The sequence below is a fragment of the Neolamprologus brichardi genome, chromosome 18 (genome assembly GCF_056152115.1).
Source record: "Neolamprologus brichardi isolate AB-2024 chromosome 18, ASM5615211v1, whole genome shotgun sequence".
Lineage (NCBI taxonomy): Eukaryota > Metazoa > Chordata > Actinopteri > Cichliformes > Cichlidae > Neolamprologus > Neolamprologus brichardi.
This window is the reverse complement of record NC_142121.1, coordinates 12,989,278-13,011,180: the sequence shown is the minus strand read 5'-3', so window position 1 is coordinate 13,011,180 and position 21,903 is coordinate 12,989,278. Positions and strand designations below refer to the sequence as shown.

Here is a 21,903-nt window from a genome sequence, read left to right as displayed (position 1 = left end):
TGCATTGAACAACAAACTGATAGAAGGAGAGACAGGATTAGGAAGGCAGAGCGATGATGGATGAAACTAATGAGGGCGGGGCACAAAAGACAAACAGGGAAGATAAGCATCAAAGACACAGGAAAAAATTAAAGACTAAGAACGTGGCGCATTATGCCAGGCGCTGTCTCACACTGTGATCCTGGTCGTGACGTGGTCTGCACCTCCTTTTGACCTGCTCCTGACTTAAATCAGCTTAATTGAGGTGGTCTTCACTGTAGCTCCATTTAGATTATCATAACCGCTTTTCTAATTACCCCACAGTTTAATTTCCTCTGTCCAGAGATGACTGAGCTTCCTGACAGGCTGAGAGACAGTTACACGGTTGGCTGGCTAATCAGTCAGCGCTGACGCCTCTCTCCCCTTGATCAAGTAAGCAAGTCGAAGCTGGGACGGCACGTCTCCTAGGCTGCTTGCGGCAATCTGGATAATTAGAGTTGTGTTCGATCAGTGTTCCATCTTTGCCAAGCTGATGATTATCCCCGCATGCAGAAAGCAGTGACAGTAAACCGGCAAACACAGACACGCACAAATTACAAGGTAACGGCAGACAAGCTGCTGTGGTATTTTAAGAGTTATCATATTGCTGTAGACATTAATAAATGTAGTTTGCATGGATAAGAGAAGGAAAGGACCATGTTTTTATGGATATTTCATGTCTGAGTGAAATAAAGAATTTCAGAGCAGTGCTTTAGTGTATTATTTCAACATAACGGCAATTATCCCCTTCGCTACCTCTGATTACATTAAAATATAGCAGCAAAGTTTGAGGCAAGCACAAAATAAATGATTGAAAAACATACAGACAAACCTCTCAGTGCTCATCACATTTTCATTTGACGGGGTTTTTGTTACACATCGAGTTTGCTCTGTGATACCAATCAGTAACGACTGAAGTGCTGCATCTCACCCAGGAGCATTATGTTGCGTAATGAGATTCTTCTCCCCGAACATCCCTCCCTAATCCCACGCTTCTATCTGTGCTTTGTGGGCCTTCGCAACAGCTGAGCCAAGATGAACATGGACGCTCTACATGAAATTCAGTGTTAACCCTGCCATCATGAATAACGGCGAGACAATGGAGCCGAAATGGAATGGATGCTACGCCCATTACCAAACACGTTAATCCTCTTAAGAAGTTAAGGCAGGTCTTGATGACATGTGGGCAAGGCAGAGGTATAAAGCGCTGCCGAAATGAGCAGAGACTAATCTGAGAAATTAGATTCATCCTAAACAAAAGCAGGCCTCGAGCTTTGATCCCATTTTCATTAACCTGCAATTCTCTCTGGGGAATTGACAGGAAAAAAAAATAACCAGGTGAGCCTCTCTTTAAGTTGCGGTTTGCAGTTTTAACACAGGTTGTAGTAAAATATCCCTAAAAACTTTCACTGATCTGCAACTTAAATCAATTCACTGCTTTTCAGAATGTGCCAAGACGTTGTCGGAGAAGTTGTGAGACCAGCTGTGTCTGGGGGTGCTTAGAAAGACTGCCAGAATCATGCTACCTCATTAACCAGATTTCTCCCAGACCAGCATTTGGCTGATGCCTACAACCCAGGCACAGCACACTTCTAAGGCGCTGTGTAAGAGCTCATTTTTCAAAAAAATGGCCCCCAGTGCCGTGCAGAGCCTCTTTAGAGGCAAAGTTAAGTAACTCACTTTGATGAAGCCTCGTGAGAGGGAAGATTTGAGACGAGAAAAGCACAGAGCAATGAACAGACCATCAGTACTGATAAGATCAATATTATAGCAACAAACAGAGGGGTAGATGTCAAAGTGCTGAGCAGCAAATCTGTCAGAGTGAAAAAGTGGAGGTCTGCTGTGGAATTCAGTGATGCTGTGCCAAAAACAAAAACAGGGCAACTGCAGTTTGACTCACCTGTCTCTTCCAGTCTCCTTCTTAAAGACCATGTCGCAGTGGTTCATCCTGTCCTCTGTGGTGACAAAGATGCGGGCATGAGGGTAGTTTTCCGACGCCTGCCGCAACATGTTGTACACAATGCCTTTCCCGTCTTTCCTCATGTTCCGGAGCGGCCCCCACACAACGTAGACCGTGTCGTTGGCCTGGCCGAAGAAGTACTGGGGCTTCTGCAGCAGCAGGGGAACACTGGTATGAGAGACGACCCTCAGAGTCGTGCGTCGGCCCACGTCGTTCTCAAACCCCCGTGTGGGTGCGTTGTTCATCCGCCAGATGCAGGGAGAACGATCTATCTGCGGGCCGGCGCCCTGGCCCAACATCTGACCAGAGCTGGACACGATGCTGCACAGTTCGCAGTTCAGCTTCAAGGGCTGGAGGAGAGGAAGCAAGTCCGTTAGAACTTTAAGGGCACTTGCAGAGCACCTGTCAAGGCTACTTATTTTTTGCTTCCAAATTTAGACTTCCAGCCTCTCCTATCACACATTTTCATAGCAAGGACCAAAATGAATCAACAATGATTATGAAGGTAACAGACAAATAAGAAGCACATGTGATCTATATCTTATGTATTTTCAAAAGGCATGCAGCTGAATTAGTGCATTTCAACTACTAAAAACAGCACAGTCCATAAGATCATTGTGAAACAACACATACGCTGTCCATGGTCCTGAAATTAATCCAGTTCAGTTAGAGTGTAATAAACAGTGAAACTGTTTATTACACTCTAATAAACAGTTTCACTGTTTATTAGAGTGTAATAAAACTTTATTGAGGAAAAATGTGTTTTTAAAATTTATTAACATAAATAATTTGATCAGAACAAAAACAAACGGCACCATAAAACTACCAAACCAATTCAAAACATCAAAATAAAATATGGGCTGCTATTAAGACTTTGTAATCCTGACATCCATCCAAGGCCTGATTATTTTCCGGATAGGGTTCAAAGTCAATGCGCCATCTTGTCATTTTCTTTGAACCCCACTGTGCACGCTGTGAAATTTGTGCTGCAGAAGCCATTAAATTTTGTTGCCACTGCTATTATCACTGGCGTGGCTCCTTTAGGTTTGAGGTTCCAGGTTCATTTACCTCGTGCAAATCTTAGGTTAAGAATCAATTTTAACGGTAACATAGAAAAGCCTGAACATTTTTAACTTCCAAAGAAGTTAAAGAAAGTTTGTTCAGCCCTGCATTGTTGTCTGATTTGTGCGAGTTAAATAATCAAACAACACTCGGCAACTTTCATCAGTTTCTATCAGTGCAAGTTCAGCAGGACTGTGGAACAGTTCATGAAATAAAGCCACAAGAAAGCAAGATAATTAGAACAGCCAGCAAGCAGAAAGGAAATTTATCACAGTGCGAAATACTGCAGCGCTTTATCACCGGCTTCTATTGCTGGAGAACAAGGTCTTTACATGCACCATCACCAGGAAGATACGAATACATGAAAACCAACAGGGAAATATATTAAATACACTGAAATTATCAAGGCAAAACAAAATAATGTCCTCCTACAGAATCTTAATGATGTTAGAAAACTCTATGATAGCTGTCTTACTGATAAATATTCTGCTGAAACGAACTCCTGAAAACACATTAAACAGCAGTTTTTTTTAAAGATTAAAAGCACATTAAAAACCTTAAACACATGAAATGAGGAGACTTTTATATCCAGTCTTTAAATTGTGCAAACTGGCCACTTTATAAGGTACACCTTGCTAGTACTGTGTTGGACCCCTCTTTTTCCCTGATGAACCGTTGACACAAGCAGGATGGATCCATGCTTGCATGCTGTTTACACCAAATTCTGACCTTACCATTTAGCTATTGCAGCAGAAACAAGTGGTTCCTTGAATTACTGCTGCCTTTTTATCCCAGTAGATTAGGGCCTCAAGGGCCGGTGTCCTGCAGGTTTTAGATCTCACCCTGGGTCAACACACCTGAATCAAATGATTAGTTCATTATTAGCCCTCTGGAGAACTTCAAGACATGTTGAGGAGGTCATTTAGCCATTTAACTCAGCTGTGTTGGATCAAGGACACATCTAAAACCTGCAGGCCTGGAGTTCCCCACCCCTGCAGTAGATCATCAGTTTCTGAACTACTCAGATCAGCCCGTCTGGCGTCAACAACCTTGCCATGTTCAAATTCATTGTGCCTAATAAAGGGACCCATGAGTGTACATTCCCTTTCATTAAATTAAATGAGTTTTAAATACTGAATAAGTGGTTTCCTTCTAAATTATAATGCATTTGACGCAGTTTTGTCTTGTTTTGTTAGAGTTGTGATATATTTTATATGTGTTCAGTGATATTATTAAAGTGATGTTTTGGCAAGGGACTTTAAACAAAATGCATTTGGTGATTATTCATAAAAAAAATATTAATCAGGGTTTTACGGGCCTCTATAATTTTCTTTTATTCCCTAAGACTGATGTCACACTGCCCAGAACTAACATAGATTAAGTTAATTGAATATTGGACCTCAGAGGTTACAGCTGCGAGGATGACAGAGAAGCAAGCAAGCTGGGTCATTTATCTTACTGTTACTGTATATATATATATTTTTATATATCTTATTATATGTTACAGGAGCAAGGGGATTTGTAATGAATCTTCAGTAAGAGCCCTTAGCTACGCTTTGCCAACCGAGGAAAAAAGCCCTCACTGAATCCAAAATGGGAGATTTACCTAATTGAAGCTAATATGCTTGGTTTGTTTTGATGAGATTAAACTTACTTAAGTAAATGAATGCGCGGCAAAGTTGGGAAAAGAAAACGCACTGTGTCACGACTAAACCCTGTTCATCATTTGCTTAATGGAGAATAACTGTAATGTCACTGGTCGGAATGCAAATTGCATTTTTGCTGCACTTTTAATGCACTCTGGTTTCGAACGCAAAACTCTTTGGCATTTGATCAACAAACACAAGAGTTTTAGAGTGCAAGCAGAATCGCACAAGACAATCCACTAAAAACTGTTACAGCTCCGTGGCTTATCAGCACTCACAACACGCTTACGACACAAGATCGGTTGCTGCAAAAGGGCACTACACAAAACTACCATTGGTTTTCTTTTGTATCTGACATGTTTCTTTCATACATAACTCCAGCTGAGGCTGCTGGTATTGCCTTCTCTTTCATGTATGGATTCAATCACGGGTTAAGACAGGATTTCTGGACCCAGTCTCCATTTACTGGGTGGTTGAGATACACATCACCGCAGCCTTGAGCCATCAGCAGCTCGTCCATCATCACCCCTCAGCCTAGCCCATAACTCCATCACGCTTTTTAGCACACACAGATTGGCTGGGCTCTGTGGGGAGCACTGACTGGCTAACTGTATGTGAAACATATGGGTTTGTCACTGGAAACCTACCAACAAGGAGCCCCTGAGCAAGGCATTTCACCATACTTATGCTGCAGTGTAGCTGCTCAGTGACAAATAAACAAAGATTGAGGTTTTGGTTTTTAAAAGGCATGTGAGCAGTTTACAGTCACACAAATAAAACCAGCAGTGAACATTATTGTTTCTAATCTCATTTACATGCATTACAGAAGAGTGGAAACCTCATCTAATAACTACAAACACCGTTGGAACACTTTTTATTCAGTATGCACTGGAATCTGGCTCCCAATAAATCTGAGTTTTACGTCCTATAAATCAATAAAAATGTTACGGCCTCCTCCTCTTCCTCTCCTCGCTTTGATTCATGTTTCAGTTCCATGTTCACGACGGTGCTGTTTCAGTGTGGCCTGCAGTAATCGTAAACAGAGTGCACTTTTATAATCCGAGTAATTCGGGCACTCTGATAAGTACGAAATCTACTCACCAAAGCTTTAGATTTTTAATGCATGAGCGTGTTAAAAATAAAGTGGGTTATTTAAAAAGCAGGCTTAATGCCGGGGACACAGCCATCATTAAATTATAGCACTGGGGTGTGAACTTAACCTTGGCTTGTTCATTAAAATGCTCTGAACACGATTAATTAATAAGCAATAATTATTACATTAACTTGCCAAATATTTCATTGTAAGTCTCTGGGACTTTCTTTCGAAGTCTTTCTGCTTAAAAAATTAGCTTCAGCTGTCTCCATGTGGGGAAAGTGGTTCATTTCAAATGCTTCTCTTGGGGCGTTTACATTAAAATAAAGGAGAAAAGTACAGTTCACATTTGAAACCCCTTCTCAGAAACAAATGATTAAGAGGTGCATTAACTAAACATGAAAATAATCTCACGTTTAGTTCTGTACGAGCTATTTATGAGTTCTTTTAATAATAACCACAGGTGTCGTCCAGTGGGAGGCAACCTTTTTTGAAACTTTGATTACTTAGATTCTTTGTAGTGATTTAGTTTTTTATTTGTCCAGTTAATCTGTTTTATATAATGCAAGTATAGGACCAGGTAAAGTTCTGTGGATGTTTTGTTTGATTGTTTTACTGCTTTTATTCTTTTGTTTTGTTTTTATACATAACTGATGATGTAGTGCTAATTACCCAACATTTTACTTTTAGCATGTTAACTGAGTGAAACGGCACAAGTGAGGTGGTGACCATAATAACTATAATAGCTTTTAGCATAGTATTCTCACTGTGAGCATGCAGTCCCTGTGTTTGTCGACTACTTGTGCTTTGAAACCTCAAGTCTGACCTTCGGCTGCTGCCGGAGGTGGAGTGTCTAGGAGATTACTCATGGGCATGGTTTTCAAATACACGGCCTCCACTTACTAAAGCATACCCAATTTTATCATTTCATGGCTCACTCACACTACAGTGAAAGCAGGACCGCAACCTCCTTGTGACGAAGGAAATTGGGTGGTCTTCCAGTGATTCAATTACATTTTTTCACATTCAATAACTGGTTGGAAGGAGTTGTGGTCACCAGCTAGTTGCCCAGAGTTTAAGCATGCTACACTCTTACCCTCTGGGCGAACACTTTTAATCAAGAGGCGATTGCACAGAGGGAGGCAACCTGTCTCCAATCAAAGACTTAATTATTTATAATAAATCACAGGCAGACTGGCAAAGGTTTCCAAACAGCAAATGTGCCAACACATTTGCTATCGGTCAGTGCACAACTCGCCTGTGACATGTCTCTTTGCTTAACTTGACTTGACTTAACTAGTTGCCAACTGGTTGCATTCTGGTTATATTCCTCTTTAACAGTAAGGCTGCCAAGTACCTGTCATTTTGCAGTCAAATCATCATCCTGCACCAACTACATTACTATTTGTTGAGGAATTTCTGAATTTCTGCTTTAGATCTATGAGATTCTGGTTGAATTCTGCATGTAAGTAGTTAATGTGAATTTCTGTGTTCACAGATGGCAATAGATTTGCAATTTTAACCAATTCATCACAGTTAATTGCTGTGTTATCACAAACTGATAGCAGACTGCCTCCATCATATTGCTGTTTTATGGCCGTCTCAACACAACAAAGGCACCCTGAAGACAGCAGCTGACAGCGAGTGATTACACACCCAAGTCGCTGTCTATAAAGCAACTGTTTCAAGGGCAACAAAACACAACTTTGTTGCACATGGTCACAATAATTCTGATCATGCTCCAACACTGTTTTCAAAAAGTGCAACTGTGACATGAATCCTTGGATTTAATGCTTGAGAACATGAAAGAAAAACAAAGTGTCCCAAGGTCATAAACAAGTAAGCAATGGGGTGATTGTTTTTTCCCCACAGGAGTCGCCCCCTGCTGGATATTAGAAAAAATGTTGCTTGAAACCTGCATTGTCTTTTTACTTCAACACAGCTACAAGCACAACCTTGAGCTGCTAGCATGGCAGTGGACTTGCGTGCTGTAGTATTTTAAGCTTTAAACTTTTAGACCAGGAGTCACCAAACATCCCTCACTAGATTAAAGGCTTTGTTATACATGTTTAATTAATCCTATTAATCCTTGTCTAAACAACAAATGGTGCTAAATGAATGTTTACAGCACCATTACGCTGCTTCCCCTACCTAGAGTGCTTTCTGGGTTGGGTAACTTACAAATTACTTTCAAATTAAAGGCTCAATATTTATAAGTAGCAGCAGCTAACTTACACTCGCTGGCCACTTTGTGAGGGTAACCTGTTCAACCGCTCAGTAGCATAAATATCTAATCAGCCGATCACATGGCAGCAACTTAATATATTTAGGCATGTAAACTAGGCCAAGGCAACCCACTGAAATTCAAACTGAGTATTAGAATGGAAAAGAAAGGTGATTTAAATAACGTGGCACGGTTGTTGTAAGACTGGCTGATCTGAGTGTTTCAGAAACTGCTGATCATATGGGATTTTCCTGCACAACCATCTCTGGGGTTTACAGGGACCCCCCCCCCCCCCCCCCCCCCCCCCCCCCCCCCCCTAAAAAAAAAGAAATAGAAGATATCCAGCAGTTCTGTGGGTGAAAATGTCACAAGTTATGCAGAAGAGCATCTGGGAATGTACAACATATCAAACCTTGAAGCAGATTTGCTATAGAAGGTAAAGCTCAAATCATCTTAAACTGGCTCCTTGAACATGACAATGAGTTTGCTGTACTCAAATGACCTCCACAGTCACCAGATGTAGTGAAACGGGAGCGTCCCGTCACGCATGTGTGGTCAACATATCTACAGCTGTGTGATACTATCATGTCAATATGGACCAAAATCTCTCAGAAATGTTTCCAACACCTTGTTGAATTTATGCTACAATGAACTAAAGAAGTTCTGACTGCAAAAGGTTTGATCCAGTTGCAAAGTGATTGAAGAGTGTAAATGTCTTTCTGACATCTTATCTGACATTTAATCACAAATCCTATTTCATAACAAGGTAAACCTGGATACTACAAATAAATACAAAAAACATTTTATCATTATAAACTAATAAAAATAAGAAAAAAGGCATTTTAACCAGATGTTTCCCAGACAGTCTAATCTAAACACCAACACTAACTCTAAAAACACATAATTCTTCACTAACACAGGTTTAATTGTTTGGCATTATTTGAGCAATCAAAGCAGATGGTTTTGGATGTTATGTAACAGATGTTTATGAAGACAAATTTTAATTGGTGCGAGCAATTTTATTCTATCTCTTGTCTGCAACGAGCTGATAACAACTTAGAGAGGACTTACATACAATAATGCATATTTTATTAGCCGGTGCAACACGAACAAGAAGCTTTCTCATTAACGTCCATTAATATCCACAAAGTGCTCCAAAACTCAGACCACTTTCGAAACATACACAGTGGAAAACGTTGTGAGAAAGGCCTGCATTTAAAATGCTCACGTCCAAATGAAAATATAGAGTTTCTCCCTCGCTCTGTGATGGACCAGACACATGGATGTAAAGTGCCACAAGAAAAATGTTTTCTATTTCTCCTGAAAGCAGCGCAGGAACAATTTATCACAGCTGGAGACAGACTCAATCAAATGAATAAAATAAGGCAGGCCATACCCCTGCTACCGGGTCATGCATTATACATGTTTGCGAGAGGTTTATAACACTTCAAATGACACCTCACTGGGGATCATGTGAGATTGCCTTACTGTCCAGGTGAAATGCTACAGCTTCTAAAGGTGATGCTGTGTACTTAACAGAGGCTGACAGCTCACACAGCAGGCCTTCATTCCCGACTTCATCACTTACGACACCTGGCGCGGGAGTATCGCCTTGACCAGACCTCCACAACTTCATCCATCCTTTGTCAGAAATTTCATAAGAGTGCGGAGCACTTTTGACACTCATTCTCAGGCCAATCACTGCCTTCCTGATTAGATATAGAGAACTCACTGGTGGGGGAATTTGAGCCAAAAGAGGCCTAATTCTGTAGAAGCTGCCAGTCTTTTTTACGATGATTTACATAAATCTCCATGGGGAGAGGGCAGTGATTTAAGCAGTCTTGTCTGGAGGCAGAAGGAGGTGCAGACGTAGAGACTGGTGTAAAGTGTGATTGCCTCTGGGCCCATGTTGTGTGGATGAAACTCTCCAGAGGCAGAGGATGGCGCTCTGCATTAATCTGCGAGTATCATCCTGCTGAATATAAGACATCCACTTCACATGAATTGATTTCAAATTCTCATTTTCACCTGGAAATGTTACATACATTCATGCTTAGTAACATTTTTTAAAACATTTTTTTTTTACCATGACTACTCAATATCCAATAGCATAAGCACAATGGGCTGTGTTTAAACAGGCTGCCTTCCCAAACAATAAACACAGCTTGGTTTTTACATTTTGATGTGGTGGGAATTAAAAGGCTTTGATATTTCAATTTCCATAAATTGTGCAGGGAATATACAGCACAAAGCTATTTGAAGGCAGAGGAATGGGATCACGGACACGGGTGTTTGGGATTAAAAATAAATAACACTCACAAGGGACATCAAAACGAGCATTTTCAGATCCATCACAGAGAATCTGATATAATAAATTAAGAAAACTCTTAAGGGGGTGCTCTATTTTGAATAGACTACACCTTCATTGTGAAGGTGAATGCTTATAGAATATAAATGTACTGCAGGAGAAATGGTTACTCATGTATGAAGTATTATTATATTACAAATAATGTGTTGCATTATTAAATGTTTACAAAAAAGCACAGTGGGGAAAATAAGTATTTGATGCCCTGCTGAATTTGTAAGTGTGATGTGACCAAAGAACTGTCAAGGCTAGAATGATTATTCAAAAAAGGAAGAAATATAAAAGAAACATCAGTTGCCCTCAGTCTAACACCATGTACCTCCATCCCTCAGCTAGAAGCTTCATGTTGGGTCATAGATGGGTCTTCCAGTATGACAAATGACCCAAAACATACCGCTAAGGCAACAAAGGAGTGGCTAATGAAGAAGCACATCAAGGTCATGGAGTAGCATAGCCACTCTCCAAACCTCAATTCTACAGAAAATCAGTGGAGTTGGCTGAAGCTATGAGTTGGCAAGTGACAGCCAAGAAACCTAAAGGCTCTAAAGTGTTTCTGTAAAGAGGAGTGGGCCAAAAACTCCTGGGATCTGTTCAAATCTGATGACCAATTGCAAGAAATGAAATGAAAATTAAACTGCCATAAAAATTAGAGACACGTACACTTCTTAAGTGAGCAAATTCAGCTGGCATTTTATTTTCCCTAATGTATATCTATGTAAAATGTAAGATGCCTTTATCATAAGCAGCAAAAACATTTTCCTCTAAAATAAAATATGTGTAAGAATATGTGAAAGATACTTTATTAATATTAGGAAGATTAAAGCCAAATATTGAATAATTACACCTGCACCTTTGTCATTAATTTAAAAACATCTTTTAATCTGCTTATACTCTCTTAATCTTCTTAGTTTGCCTTGATAGCTGAAGTGTGACCATTTTTCACTTTTTTACCTTTGGTTTTGTTTGTTAGTTTTTACTGAAATCTTGAATTCTGTTATTTACTGGGAACTAGAGCAGGGAGATATGACCAAAAATATTTATCACGATATGCATTTGAAAATTTGCGATAACGATGATATATTTGACACTAGACAAAACACTTTACAACTCCACAACTTTATTAGTGCAAAAAAACAAAAACCATCAATGTATTTTCACTTCAACAAGCAGCTGTTTTTTATGTGCATTAAAGTTATATAAAAATTTAACAGTGCAAATGCAAATTCCTTGCTGACCAAAAGGCATTTCCAGTGGAAACTGGCCGACATATCCTCAGCATAACCATGTTTAATATCCACAAAACTTAAAAAGAGGTTATACACACACAATACGGTAATATTATGTTGAAGCACAGTACGTATCACTCCGACTTCATGCTCCGACAATCCATCAAGCAGTGCGGGTTTGTAGCTTAGCAAGGTCGTACCAGTTGACAGATTTTCAAGCGCCGTGTACCACATAAAATCGTTTCGACGTCAATAAACACAACCAGAATTCATACATAAGGCACACGGGATTATAAGGGGCACTGTCGGTTTTCAGAAAAATCAAAGGATTGATTTTATTTTCCCAAAAACATGGTAATAACGACGGCCCGCTAGCATGCTCTACCAAAAATAGTGCTTTGTTGTGTATCTGACGGGCGAAAGCTAAAACAGTTCCACACCACTGAAGTTGCAGTATTTTTACAAACCAGTTCTGGTTCATCCGTTTCATTCAACGATCCGCTTTCGCCCTTCTCATTCTGTGTCGCCGCCATGCTTTTTCCGCCATGTGCGTATGAAAACAAAGGAACTGCGCATGCGCGTTTAACCCATATTTTATCGTGATATTTCATTTTCTAATCTTTGCCCAACATTATACCGGTATTACCGTGAACTGTATGATATGGCCCAGCCCTACTGGGAACCTCTTGGCTCTTTCTCACATTTGAATTAACCCTTTGGCTTTTATTATGGTTTAAAAGTGTGTGTGTTTATGTGTGGGGCGTGGCCAATTTGATTGGCAAGGGGGCAGACACAAGCTGCTGGAGCCAATCACGTCAATCCAAGGCTTCACCTCTGCTAATTGAGGTCACTGAACTCCACTGTGTTGCAGTACTGGTGGTTTTTGAGGGCATTTAATGAAACTGACTGACACAATATTAAATCCCGCTGTGTGGTACAACAGTCTGCACTGGTCAGTATTTTATCAGTTTGTTACTTACTACAACTCAAAGAGCTGGAAAGAAGTTCACACCCCATATTTTTTTTATTAACTCTAGAACCGCCAAGGGGGTCTTTTGACCCCCAAAGAAATAAATGTAAAATCAGTGCTGCAGCACGCTGGATTGTTTTCACACATTTTGATGTGACGGTTGCTATAACATGAGGCTGAGCTAGCTAGACATAAATAAATAAATATATTGGGGACTGTAGTTAGATAAAAGATAAATTTATTTTTTTAAAAAAAAAGACATAAAAATGAAGTTTGAGTTCTTTAAGAAATTACGTCTTTGCCATCACAGTTGTTGTTGCAAGAGGGATCATTTTGTTCTAGAGAGTTTGAATCCTGGCGGGTCTATTGTTAATCTTTAGTGATTAAAAAATAAAATTATAAAATATATATTTTACTTAAATCAAAATCTTTTGTTGTTTATTTTGCCCAAAGACAGTTGTGTTCATTTCCCTTACTTTGACTTGATACATTTAGCTTAGTTTGCTGCACCTCGCATGCTGATGCACCTGACCCCCAAAGTTTGAAATCCACTGAATTAATATATTTTAAATTTCATATGGAAATCATCAGCATATGTTGATAATTTAACATTCATCACATTTACATACAGTTTCGAAAACGATTGATAACAGTCTTCTGATTTTTTTTTATGCGAATAATATGAAAAAACACATGAGAATAGAAGTGCAAATGTTATCTAGCACCTACAAATAAATGAACACTTAGTGAGATGTAACAGCTTAATCTATGTGTGTCTTCCCTGTAGTTCCAGGTGCTTGTTCCTCACCTCCTGTTTGGGAATGCTGACGTATCCCAGGTGGGGCTTGTAAGGCTTGTATGGCTGCTTGGAGAACAACGTCTCGCCAAATACAGGCTGAAAGAGGAAGGAGGGCTTCTCAGAATAGTTCACCACCACCACAAATAGCGACACTGCCACAATCAGACTGGTCGCGATCAGGGACTTCCTCTGTGGAGGGAGAGAAAGCACATTCATGAGAAGCCTGACCAGTGCACAGAATAAAACCTGAATATATGTTAGAGAAAATCTAAATGTGGCCTTTCAGTATTTTCTGTGGTTTAACAGCTTGGGCTGAATGATAAGCAGAGAAGAAGATTTGCAGTTTCATCGTAAAACTGTAACTGTGAAAGTCAACTATTTGTTTTGAAAAAACAAAAACATATTTACACTAAAAAGTCCAATTTAAACATAATTGTGTGTTAGATACCAGATGCCAACAGTGCACACAGTTGTGCATGAAACTTAGTGGGGAAAACAACATCTTTAACATTTAATAACACTGAGCTCAAAGGAAAAGATCAGCCAACAGTGGCACGATTCTTTCAGCAAACTCAATACATGTTGACGCTGCAAACCCCTAAACTAGATTTGATTTTATTCTTCAAAGATTTCAAAACGGAAAGTTAAAGCTTTAAGTTGATTATTTCACTTAACAAGACATCACAAGACAAATACAAACACAAATATATTGAGTACATTAGAATACAACATGATATACACAAATTTCTCTAACTGTAATTTTGTGTGGCGATTTATTTTCACTCCTGATAATCTCACAAGGTCAGGCTCTGCTGTTTGTTTGCTAGTCACTGAGCGTGTGCATTTTGCACAGCTAAATAGGAAAAATTGAAGGTGCTTTTCCAGGCAGTCATTTACCAGGATGATTGCTCGTGCACATCACCAGGAATTTATGGAATTTGAGCTTTATTTTTGTTAAATATGATGCCGCATTTTAATGTCCTAAAACCACCGCATACAGTTAGGTTCACGGATTTTTAGCACTATGACCCAGCTTTGGTTATTCTGCCTTTCTGTATGACAAAATGTTATAAAAAATTTAAAGTATTGCATCAACTGTTTTAGGAAATTCTCCATTTTTCAGAGGCTGACATGATTTTAAATACGAGTGTTCACATCACCAAATACTGTTTCCTTCTTTGATATGCTCTGTTACACCCTTACTGCAGCCGCCTTCAGTTGGCGCTTGTTTGTGCAACTCTCTTCCTTCAGTTTTTTTGTATTTGATAACTAAAACAACATGCTCCGCTAGGTTGAGATCACGTGACTGACTTAACCATTTAAAAAAATGTCCCATTTCTTTACCTTCAGAAACTCTGGGGTTGCTTTTGCAGTATGTTTTGGGTCATTATCCATTCGCACTGTACAGGACTGTCCGATCAGTTTTGCAGCATTTGGCTGACTCTGAGCAGAGAGTGGAGTCCTGTACACTTCAGAATTCATCCTGCGGCTTCTATCAGCAGTCACATCATTAATAAACACCAGTGGCCCAGTTCCACTGGCAGCCATGCATGCTCTTGCAATAACATTGCTTTCACCATGTTTGACAGATTTGTTGTGTTTTTTGCACCATGAGCTCTTCTTCACTCACCTCCTTTCACTCTCTAGTTGTTTATACATATACACCATTTTGCATGTCATATTCTAACTCTAACCTGTGTGTTATTTGTCCCGTCTCTCTCCCCTCATACCCCACCGGTCACAACATAGCTGCACCTCCCTGAGCTTGGTTCTCCCGAAGGTCTCATCCTGTTAAAAGGGAATCTTTTGGTCCCACTTTTGCCAATAGCTTGCTTGCAGGGGGTCATCTGATGAGCCTTCTGTCTATTTTTGTAGGGTCTTTAACTTACAATATAAAGTGCCTTAATGCAATGTTAATTAAATTGCATCAAAGTTCTCTTCTTGGTTATATCTATGCAAAGAGGGATTTTTTAAATAATTGGATGCTCTTTTAGAGGTTTTGTGGCAAACTTGGCCTTCTTGTTCTTGTTCACACCTTTGTAGTCCCTCTATGTTCACGTAGATTTTAACAATGGTACATCTAATTCATTGAGTGTTCTTGACTTGGTTAGATGTTGTGAGGACGCACTAATTTTGTTAAACCTCTTGAATTAAAAGTGAAAGGCTGCAGATTAATGACATCTTGGTTGTCTGCTTAAAATGCAATTCTTTAGTGTATACAAGAGGTAAATTGCATTACTGTTCAGAACTTTATGGGCCTAATTTTATTACTAATTGTATTACATTAGGTTGGAGAAGGAAGACAACCTTGTGCATGAGGCTTGTTCAGTCACAAGAACCTCTGTTACCGATTTTTTGATTATTTTGGGGAAATCTGAATGGGTCAGTCAGTGTTTTGATTTCAAGGCAAGCCTAGCTGATTGTTGAAAGTCCAATGACTCACTGAGTTGTCAAAAAAACTCTATACGAGGCCGTACCTCCTGTGCGCCCATGTCTTTTCTCCACTATATCAATTTTTTGTCATAATAAATTTATCTATTTTTATACTCTTCATCTCTCCTGAAAGACTACTTCTGCAAGAAGAAAACCAGGCCCCACTGTATTTTCCACAACAACTCGCTAATAAATAATAGAGAATTGTATTTGCCTGGCTTGTAGTCTTAATCATGAAACAGAGTAAACACGACCATCGGTTTTGATCAAAACTCAAAAAATGATTTGTTTTCATGATACTGTAAAAAGAGTTCACCACTGCTAGATACTGATGCATCTACTAATACAGCTTAACTGTCTGAGTAAAACCTCCTACAGAACAAATGAGGATATAAGTGCATCTTTCTAGGGCCCACGGAGATATGAGCACTCGTACTGTGCGAGGATGTTTTCAAGTCAGAAACTTTATAAGGGAAGAAAATGAAAGTTAAATTCAATCATTATGTTTTCAATTACAGACTTGTGAGTCACAATATCCTCTTCCTTTCACTTCAAATACATCGAATATGAAAAGATTCCTGTGAAGTCCTCCTCCTTCCTATGTAGTCAATTTGCAGAGATTAACCCTTAATCTCTGCTCACTGACACACGCAATTCCCCTCTTTCTAGTGTGACTGAGCCAACACACCTTGAAAAAGCTGAGGTGGCACAGGCAAAGTCGTAATCAATTCTGTAGGAACGTCACAGCTCAGCTTGAGGTTACTCGACAGACGTTCGTGGCTCTCAGATGATGATTGTGTTCTACTTTTCATCTGGTTGCACTAATGCACTGACTGTGCATAAATGATATGAGCTTCTTTTCTGTTTCAATATTTTTACTAATGAAGGAACAGCTGGGGCTGCATTAATACAAACGGTGCACAACAGATCATATGGAGGTAAGAGGTATTACGGCCTGGCTGAAAGAGCTGAGTGATGAATAATGGATAAAAGATGGAGGACGAGGAAAGGTCTCACAGACAAGAAGATATTGGCAGGGCAGAGCTGGAGATCAATAGATACAAGAGAGAAAGAATCGGACTGTGGTGAAAGAAATCTGAGGCATGCTACAACAGCTCTCAGCCAGAGGGTGATGATAGACTGCAGCAGAGCCAGAGATGCTTTATTTTTTTTCTCTTTTATTCCAGGAAACTTTAATAATGCGCTGCTAATATAACACACGACAGCAGGAAAGTCTGGGTTTTTAAGAAGGTGCTGTTTTGCAAATTCTTTGAATTTATCTGATGGTGGGAAGATTGAATGTGGCACGTGGTAATGGTGAAACCCCCACCACCAGCCTGCCTGCACCACCACAAGCTCTGATCTCCAACATCAAACATCCCAAAGGAGACACCGGAGGCTGTGCTCTTCAGAGATGAGATCAAACATTTGGTGTGCGGTGGGAGTGGGGTTGAAAAAGACGGCGACCATTTGCTGCCCTGACAAGCCTATCACACTTTACCAGTTGCATGTTTGTTGCATCATACATCATTTCATGGCGTTACAACCATCTTTGATCATAAACAGACTCTCAACTTTGATCTGGCATGAAAACAGCACAAAGGGGACCAATGAGAAATCCTTTTTCCACTCGATCAGTACTTTACAAAATAATATATAACACTTTCCTGAAAGATATATGCCATCCCCCCCCCAAAAAAGAACAAAAAAGTGGCAGGTCGAGGTTTCTGAAAATGTGCTGTAATAGCCAGTCATCAAGAGTCCATAATGGAGCATGAAACCAATCCTTTATAAAGCAGGAGGGTTCATCATGAGGGGAAAAAAACAACCCTCGGCTCAGTCTGCAGAGCTGCAGAATCCATCTGTTCTCATGAGGACAGAAAATTTCCTTGTCTCCTTCAACCTCAATCTGGCCACAAATCACAGGGGAAATGATGTGTCAAAGACTGGAGGCGATTGGAGGGCTCCATGTGGGCGTTGTGGGGCACTGAACCTCCACTAGCTCGAGTGAAAGACTCACAACTTCTCTCCTCGTTTGCTCATCCATCAGGGTGATCACGAGTCAGCCTGTTGAGGCGTGTGACACAGAAATTGAAAGGCTCAGTATAAAAGGAGGAGTACAGTCGGGGAGTGGGACCATTAACACCATCATAGAGGCAGCAGAACAGCTATAAAGTTTCAACATTAGAGCCTTCGGTCAATGTTAAAACATTTCGCTTGAGCAATATGACTCCATATGCAGCTGCAACGACCTTGTTTGCCATCACGAGATCAGACAACGATGGCCATTAACGGCACAGGCACTTAACGGCTGTAGCCTGGGAACGTTTCATATAATGCGCGCCGTCTGAAGGCTCTGAGTTGTCTATTTTTAAAAGTGCTAAAACCTACTCTTAGGAGATATTGATCTCAGTTCACCGGCAGACTGTGTGGGATCACTGGGCTCTGGTACATGAGAGAGCCATAATTTCCCCCCAGTCCCTCCTGCAGGGAGCCTGTATGAGCAGATTGCACACAGGAAGCTAGCAGAAGGTTATTGATGGCCAGTTTGTCCATTTGTGGCAATGACCAAACTGACTTGTCAGTTGTGCAGAAATTGAGCAATAGCAAGCTATGTGTTGTTATAAAGTACATTCAATCAAATGTCTGTATTTCTGTTTTATGCTATTTATTTTTACAGCTTTAGCTTTAGAGATCATACAAACACATTTTTATTTGTTTATAGTACTTCATCTGTAACAATACTACAGTAATATATGTAAAGCTTCATAATAAAGGCTCAAAAACCTCAAAATAAAATAAAAAAAAGAAACCTCAGAAACACTTTTAGCTGATTAGTCAGTGTCACTGACTTCAAATGAAGTACTGTGCAACAGTTTGGAGCCATTTCTTATTTCTTTATGTTTTGCTAGTAAAATAGGAAGTAGGTGCAGCAATTTACTGAAATGTGTTCACACATACACGGAAATACAGTTCGTAAGATAAAAACAGAGTTTGTACAATTCTGTAGGCGCTCACTGTTGTAGCTCTCAGGTACAACACAGGCTGCCGTGCCAAAGTGTCTACAGATACAATAATAATAATGGATTGGATTTATATAGCGCTTTTCAAGGCCACTATTCATTCACTCTCGCATTCACACACTGGTGGAGGCAGACTGACAGAAGCGAGGCTGACATATCGCGCCATCGGCCCCTCTGGCCAACAGGTAGGGTAAAGTGTCTTGCCCAAGGACACAACGACCAGGACAGAGAGCCCAGGGATCAAACTGGCGATTTTCCGGTTACAGATACGCTTCCCAACCCCCTGAGCCACGGTCGCCCCTTTAAGACTACAACTTAAAATTGGTTCTTTACTAAGTTGTCTGTGTGTGTAGATGCTATATTTGCTCATCCCTTGGGTTAGGAGTCTGTTTTTATGCTTGAGTGATTTATTGGTCAGTGTCTTAACCACACAAAAAAAACCCATTCCTCTGAAAATGGTAAATTGGTCAGGTACAAAGACTGGACTAAAAATGAGTGATAAAGCAGACCATGTCCAAAGAACACCCACACCTGCTGAGGTGGTAGCCAGGATGGTTGTGGTGGATTGGTTGGGAGCTCTGTTTGTAGTTTTAGTTTTTCCACAGTCCTCAGTCTTATAGTAAGATCAGATATGACAAAAATTGCCATCCCTTCATTTTGACAAAGTAATTATTGTATTTGGGTTTATAATGCACGACCAAGGAGGTGATTTCAGAATTTCTGGAATAACACCACCCATCCCATCTGTAAACATTTAAAAATGTCTCACTCCTTCACTGAGGGCACTTTTACTTACAATGGCGTGTTATCACTTTTGTTTATGAAAAAGATCTGATACCTTCACTAAATATTACTAACTACGTAAATCACTAGGGCATTTTTCTTACTAAATATACAACAAAAAAGGTATAATAAATCTGTAAACTGCAGAATAATCAACAAGTCGTGCTCAAGTCACTTGTGTGATGAATAAAAATTCAAAGCAAATTAGCTGTTTATTTCCTCATGCATATATAGTGCATTCAAAATTTCACCTCCATCAGGTTCTATCTGAGCATGAAGAGAATACAATTTCCCACAAAGACTAATGCTCCAGCTCAGTAAACAACAGGGCCACACAGTAGTTCAATCCAAAAAGCTAATGGCAGTGGGTATTGGAATAATGAGAGGCTCAACCTGAAGAAAATGGCTCATGAAAAAACATATCTGGTAGCTATTTTTGAGTGTCTCATGGGCAATGGGCAAAAAACAGAAAATTACATTTGCAATGCAAAAACGCTACCTCGCTGGCTCCTGATTCTCTCCACTGCGGTCCAGCGAGCAGTTAAAATCCAATTTCAATTAAGGTGTTTGAGAAAATATTTGAGGAGCCTTACTCTCACTCTTCCTCTTCCTCTTCATAGTGCTAGTGTTTCTCTCCGAGGCAGTAAGACAGAAATATAAACAAAGAACCACTCCTGAGATTAAAAGAGGGCCCAGGCACATTACTTCACTCGTGTCATATTCCCAGCAAAGGTCTCGCTTCAAAGCCATCCAAGTACAAGATAACAAACTATTCTTTTCCCGGCGGAGGAAGAGGCCGAGTCTTTGCTGCCAGTAACACGGTCACGCACAGGTTCCCCTTCAAATTTCACCCACGGGAGCCTAGACTGCCACAGGAACTGAGAAATGCTGTTAATATAATTTGCAGCTGTATCTGCATTTAGATTAGATTCATCACTGTCTTATCAAGTTAATTGAGGAGTTATTTCTACGTTTAAACTTAATCTGCTTCAGTACAGTTTCATGAAGGCATCACGTGTGTCACACAAGTTCATGCTCTCACTTCTGTCTTTGAAAGGAATGTGTGGAGCGGCTATAGCGATCCATCTTGTCAAAATGGGATAAAAACATATAGAGGGTATTTTATTATTTTCCGTTAGAGTTTCACTTCACCGGGCAGAGGGATAGTTCCAGTGTTAGCAGAACTACAGGCCTAAAGAGCCAACATAAATGTTATGACAAGAACCACTTCATGCTCAGCTGATATCTGTCGCATATGGTCCCTAATTACTGCCATCGGAATCATTCATTGTTATTCCCAGTATATCCTATGTTCCTTCTATTAATGCTGGAAGTGGGAAATGAACTCCCTGGTGCATGTCTCGCTCTCTCATGAGCGGTATCACATTTCCATTTTTGTCTTTGGGCTATGCAACATGGAGGGTGGATAGTTACAATAATAAGCGGATGACAACAGTACTGGTTACAACCTTACAGAAAAGTATATGACAATTGGATCAGATCACCCTACAGTGCCAAGTGTGGAAAAAGGTATGCCAAGTCAAAAGTATTCTAGTTTAGATTTATGTTACAAAATGTAAGCATGCCTACAGACAGCATTTTTCACCTTTGTTTTTCACAAACTAAACTGTAGAGTCTAGACCTAAAGTGAAAAATCCAATAATATTCATATTTAAAGGTGCAAAAAGGCAAACCTTCTAGTGCTTAAGTTTTCATTTTCAAGAGATGAATATAGTTGTATTGTGGTTATTGACTACAATACCCTTGAACATTTTGATTCTGAATAACTATGGAGTCGATGCTGCTTTGTTGTAGAAAAATGGACTGTTGGCATAACTATGATCATATAAGGAGCATTATGAATTTAAACTTGACATGGGTTTAAAGTCTTAGCCACCACTCATTTCTTTATATTTAAAGAAAGGGAGGAAAATGGGAACTAGGTGCAGCGATTTATTGAAGCATGTGCAAACATAAATGGAAATAAAGTCCATCCATCCATTTGCTTCTGCTTATGCTTTTTCAGGGTCGCGGGGGATGCTGGAGCCTATCCCAGCTATCATAGGGCGAAAGGGTACACCCTGGACAGGTCGCCAGTCTGGTCGCAGGGCTAAATAAAGTATATGGGGTAAAACCAGAGCTTCTTCAAAGCTTTTCTTTGGATGATGGCTGCATGTTTTTGATCTCATCTCTGTTTAAAATGATTTCTGGTTTCTGGGAGGCCCATTCATGACCTATAGTGTTTGTGTGTTTGGGATGATTGTTATGCTGCCAATCAGACACTTTCCAGATGGTGCTGCA

The 21,903-nt window shown here is 40.0% G+C and overlaps 1 protein-coding gene across 1 annotated transcript in view; it reads right to left on the bottom strand.

Annotated features, from left to right (window-relative positions):
• st6galnac3 (ST6 (alpha-N-acetyl-neuraminyl-2,3-beta-galactosyl-1,3)-N-acetylgalactosaminide alpha-2,6-sialyltransferase 3) overlaps positions 1-21,903 on the bottom strand; it is a 97,324-nt gene that overhangs the window by 52,285 nt on the left and 23,136 nt on the right. The window contains exons 2-3 of the mRNA XM_006792331.3: positions 13,373-13,552; positions 1,919-2,328 (exon numbers count right to left, since the gene is read on the bottom strand). Coding sequence (XP_006792394.1) covers positions 1,919-2,328; positions 13,373-13,552 — 590 coding nt within the window. The remainder of the gene's footprint in view (positions 1-1,918; positions 2,329-13,372; positions 13,553-21,903) is intronic.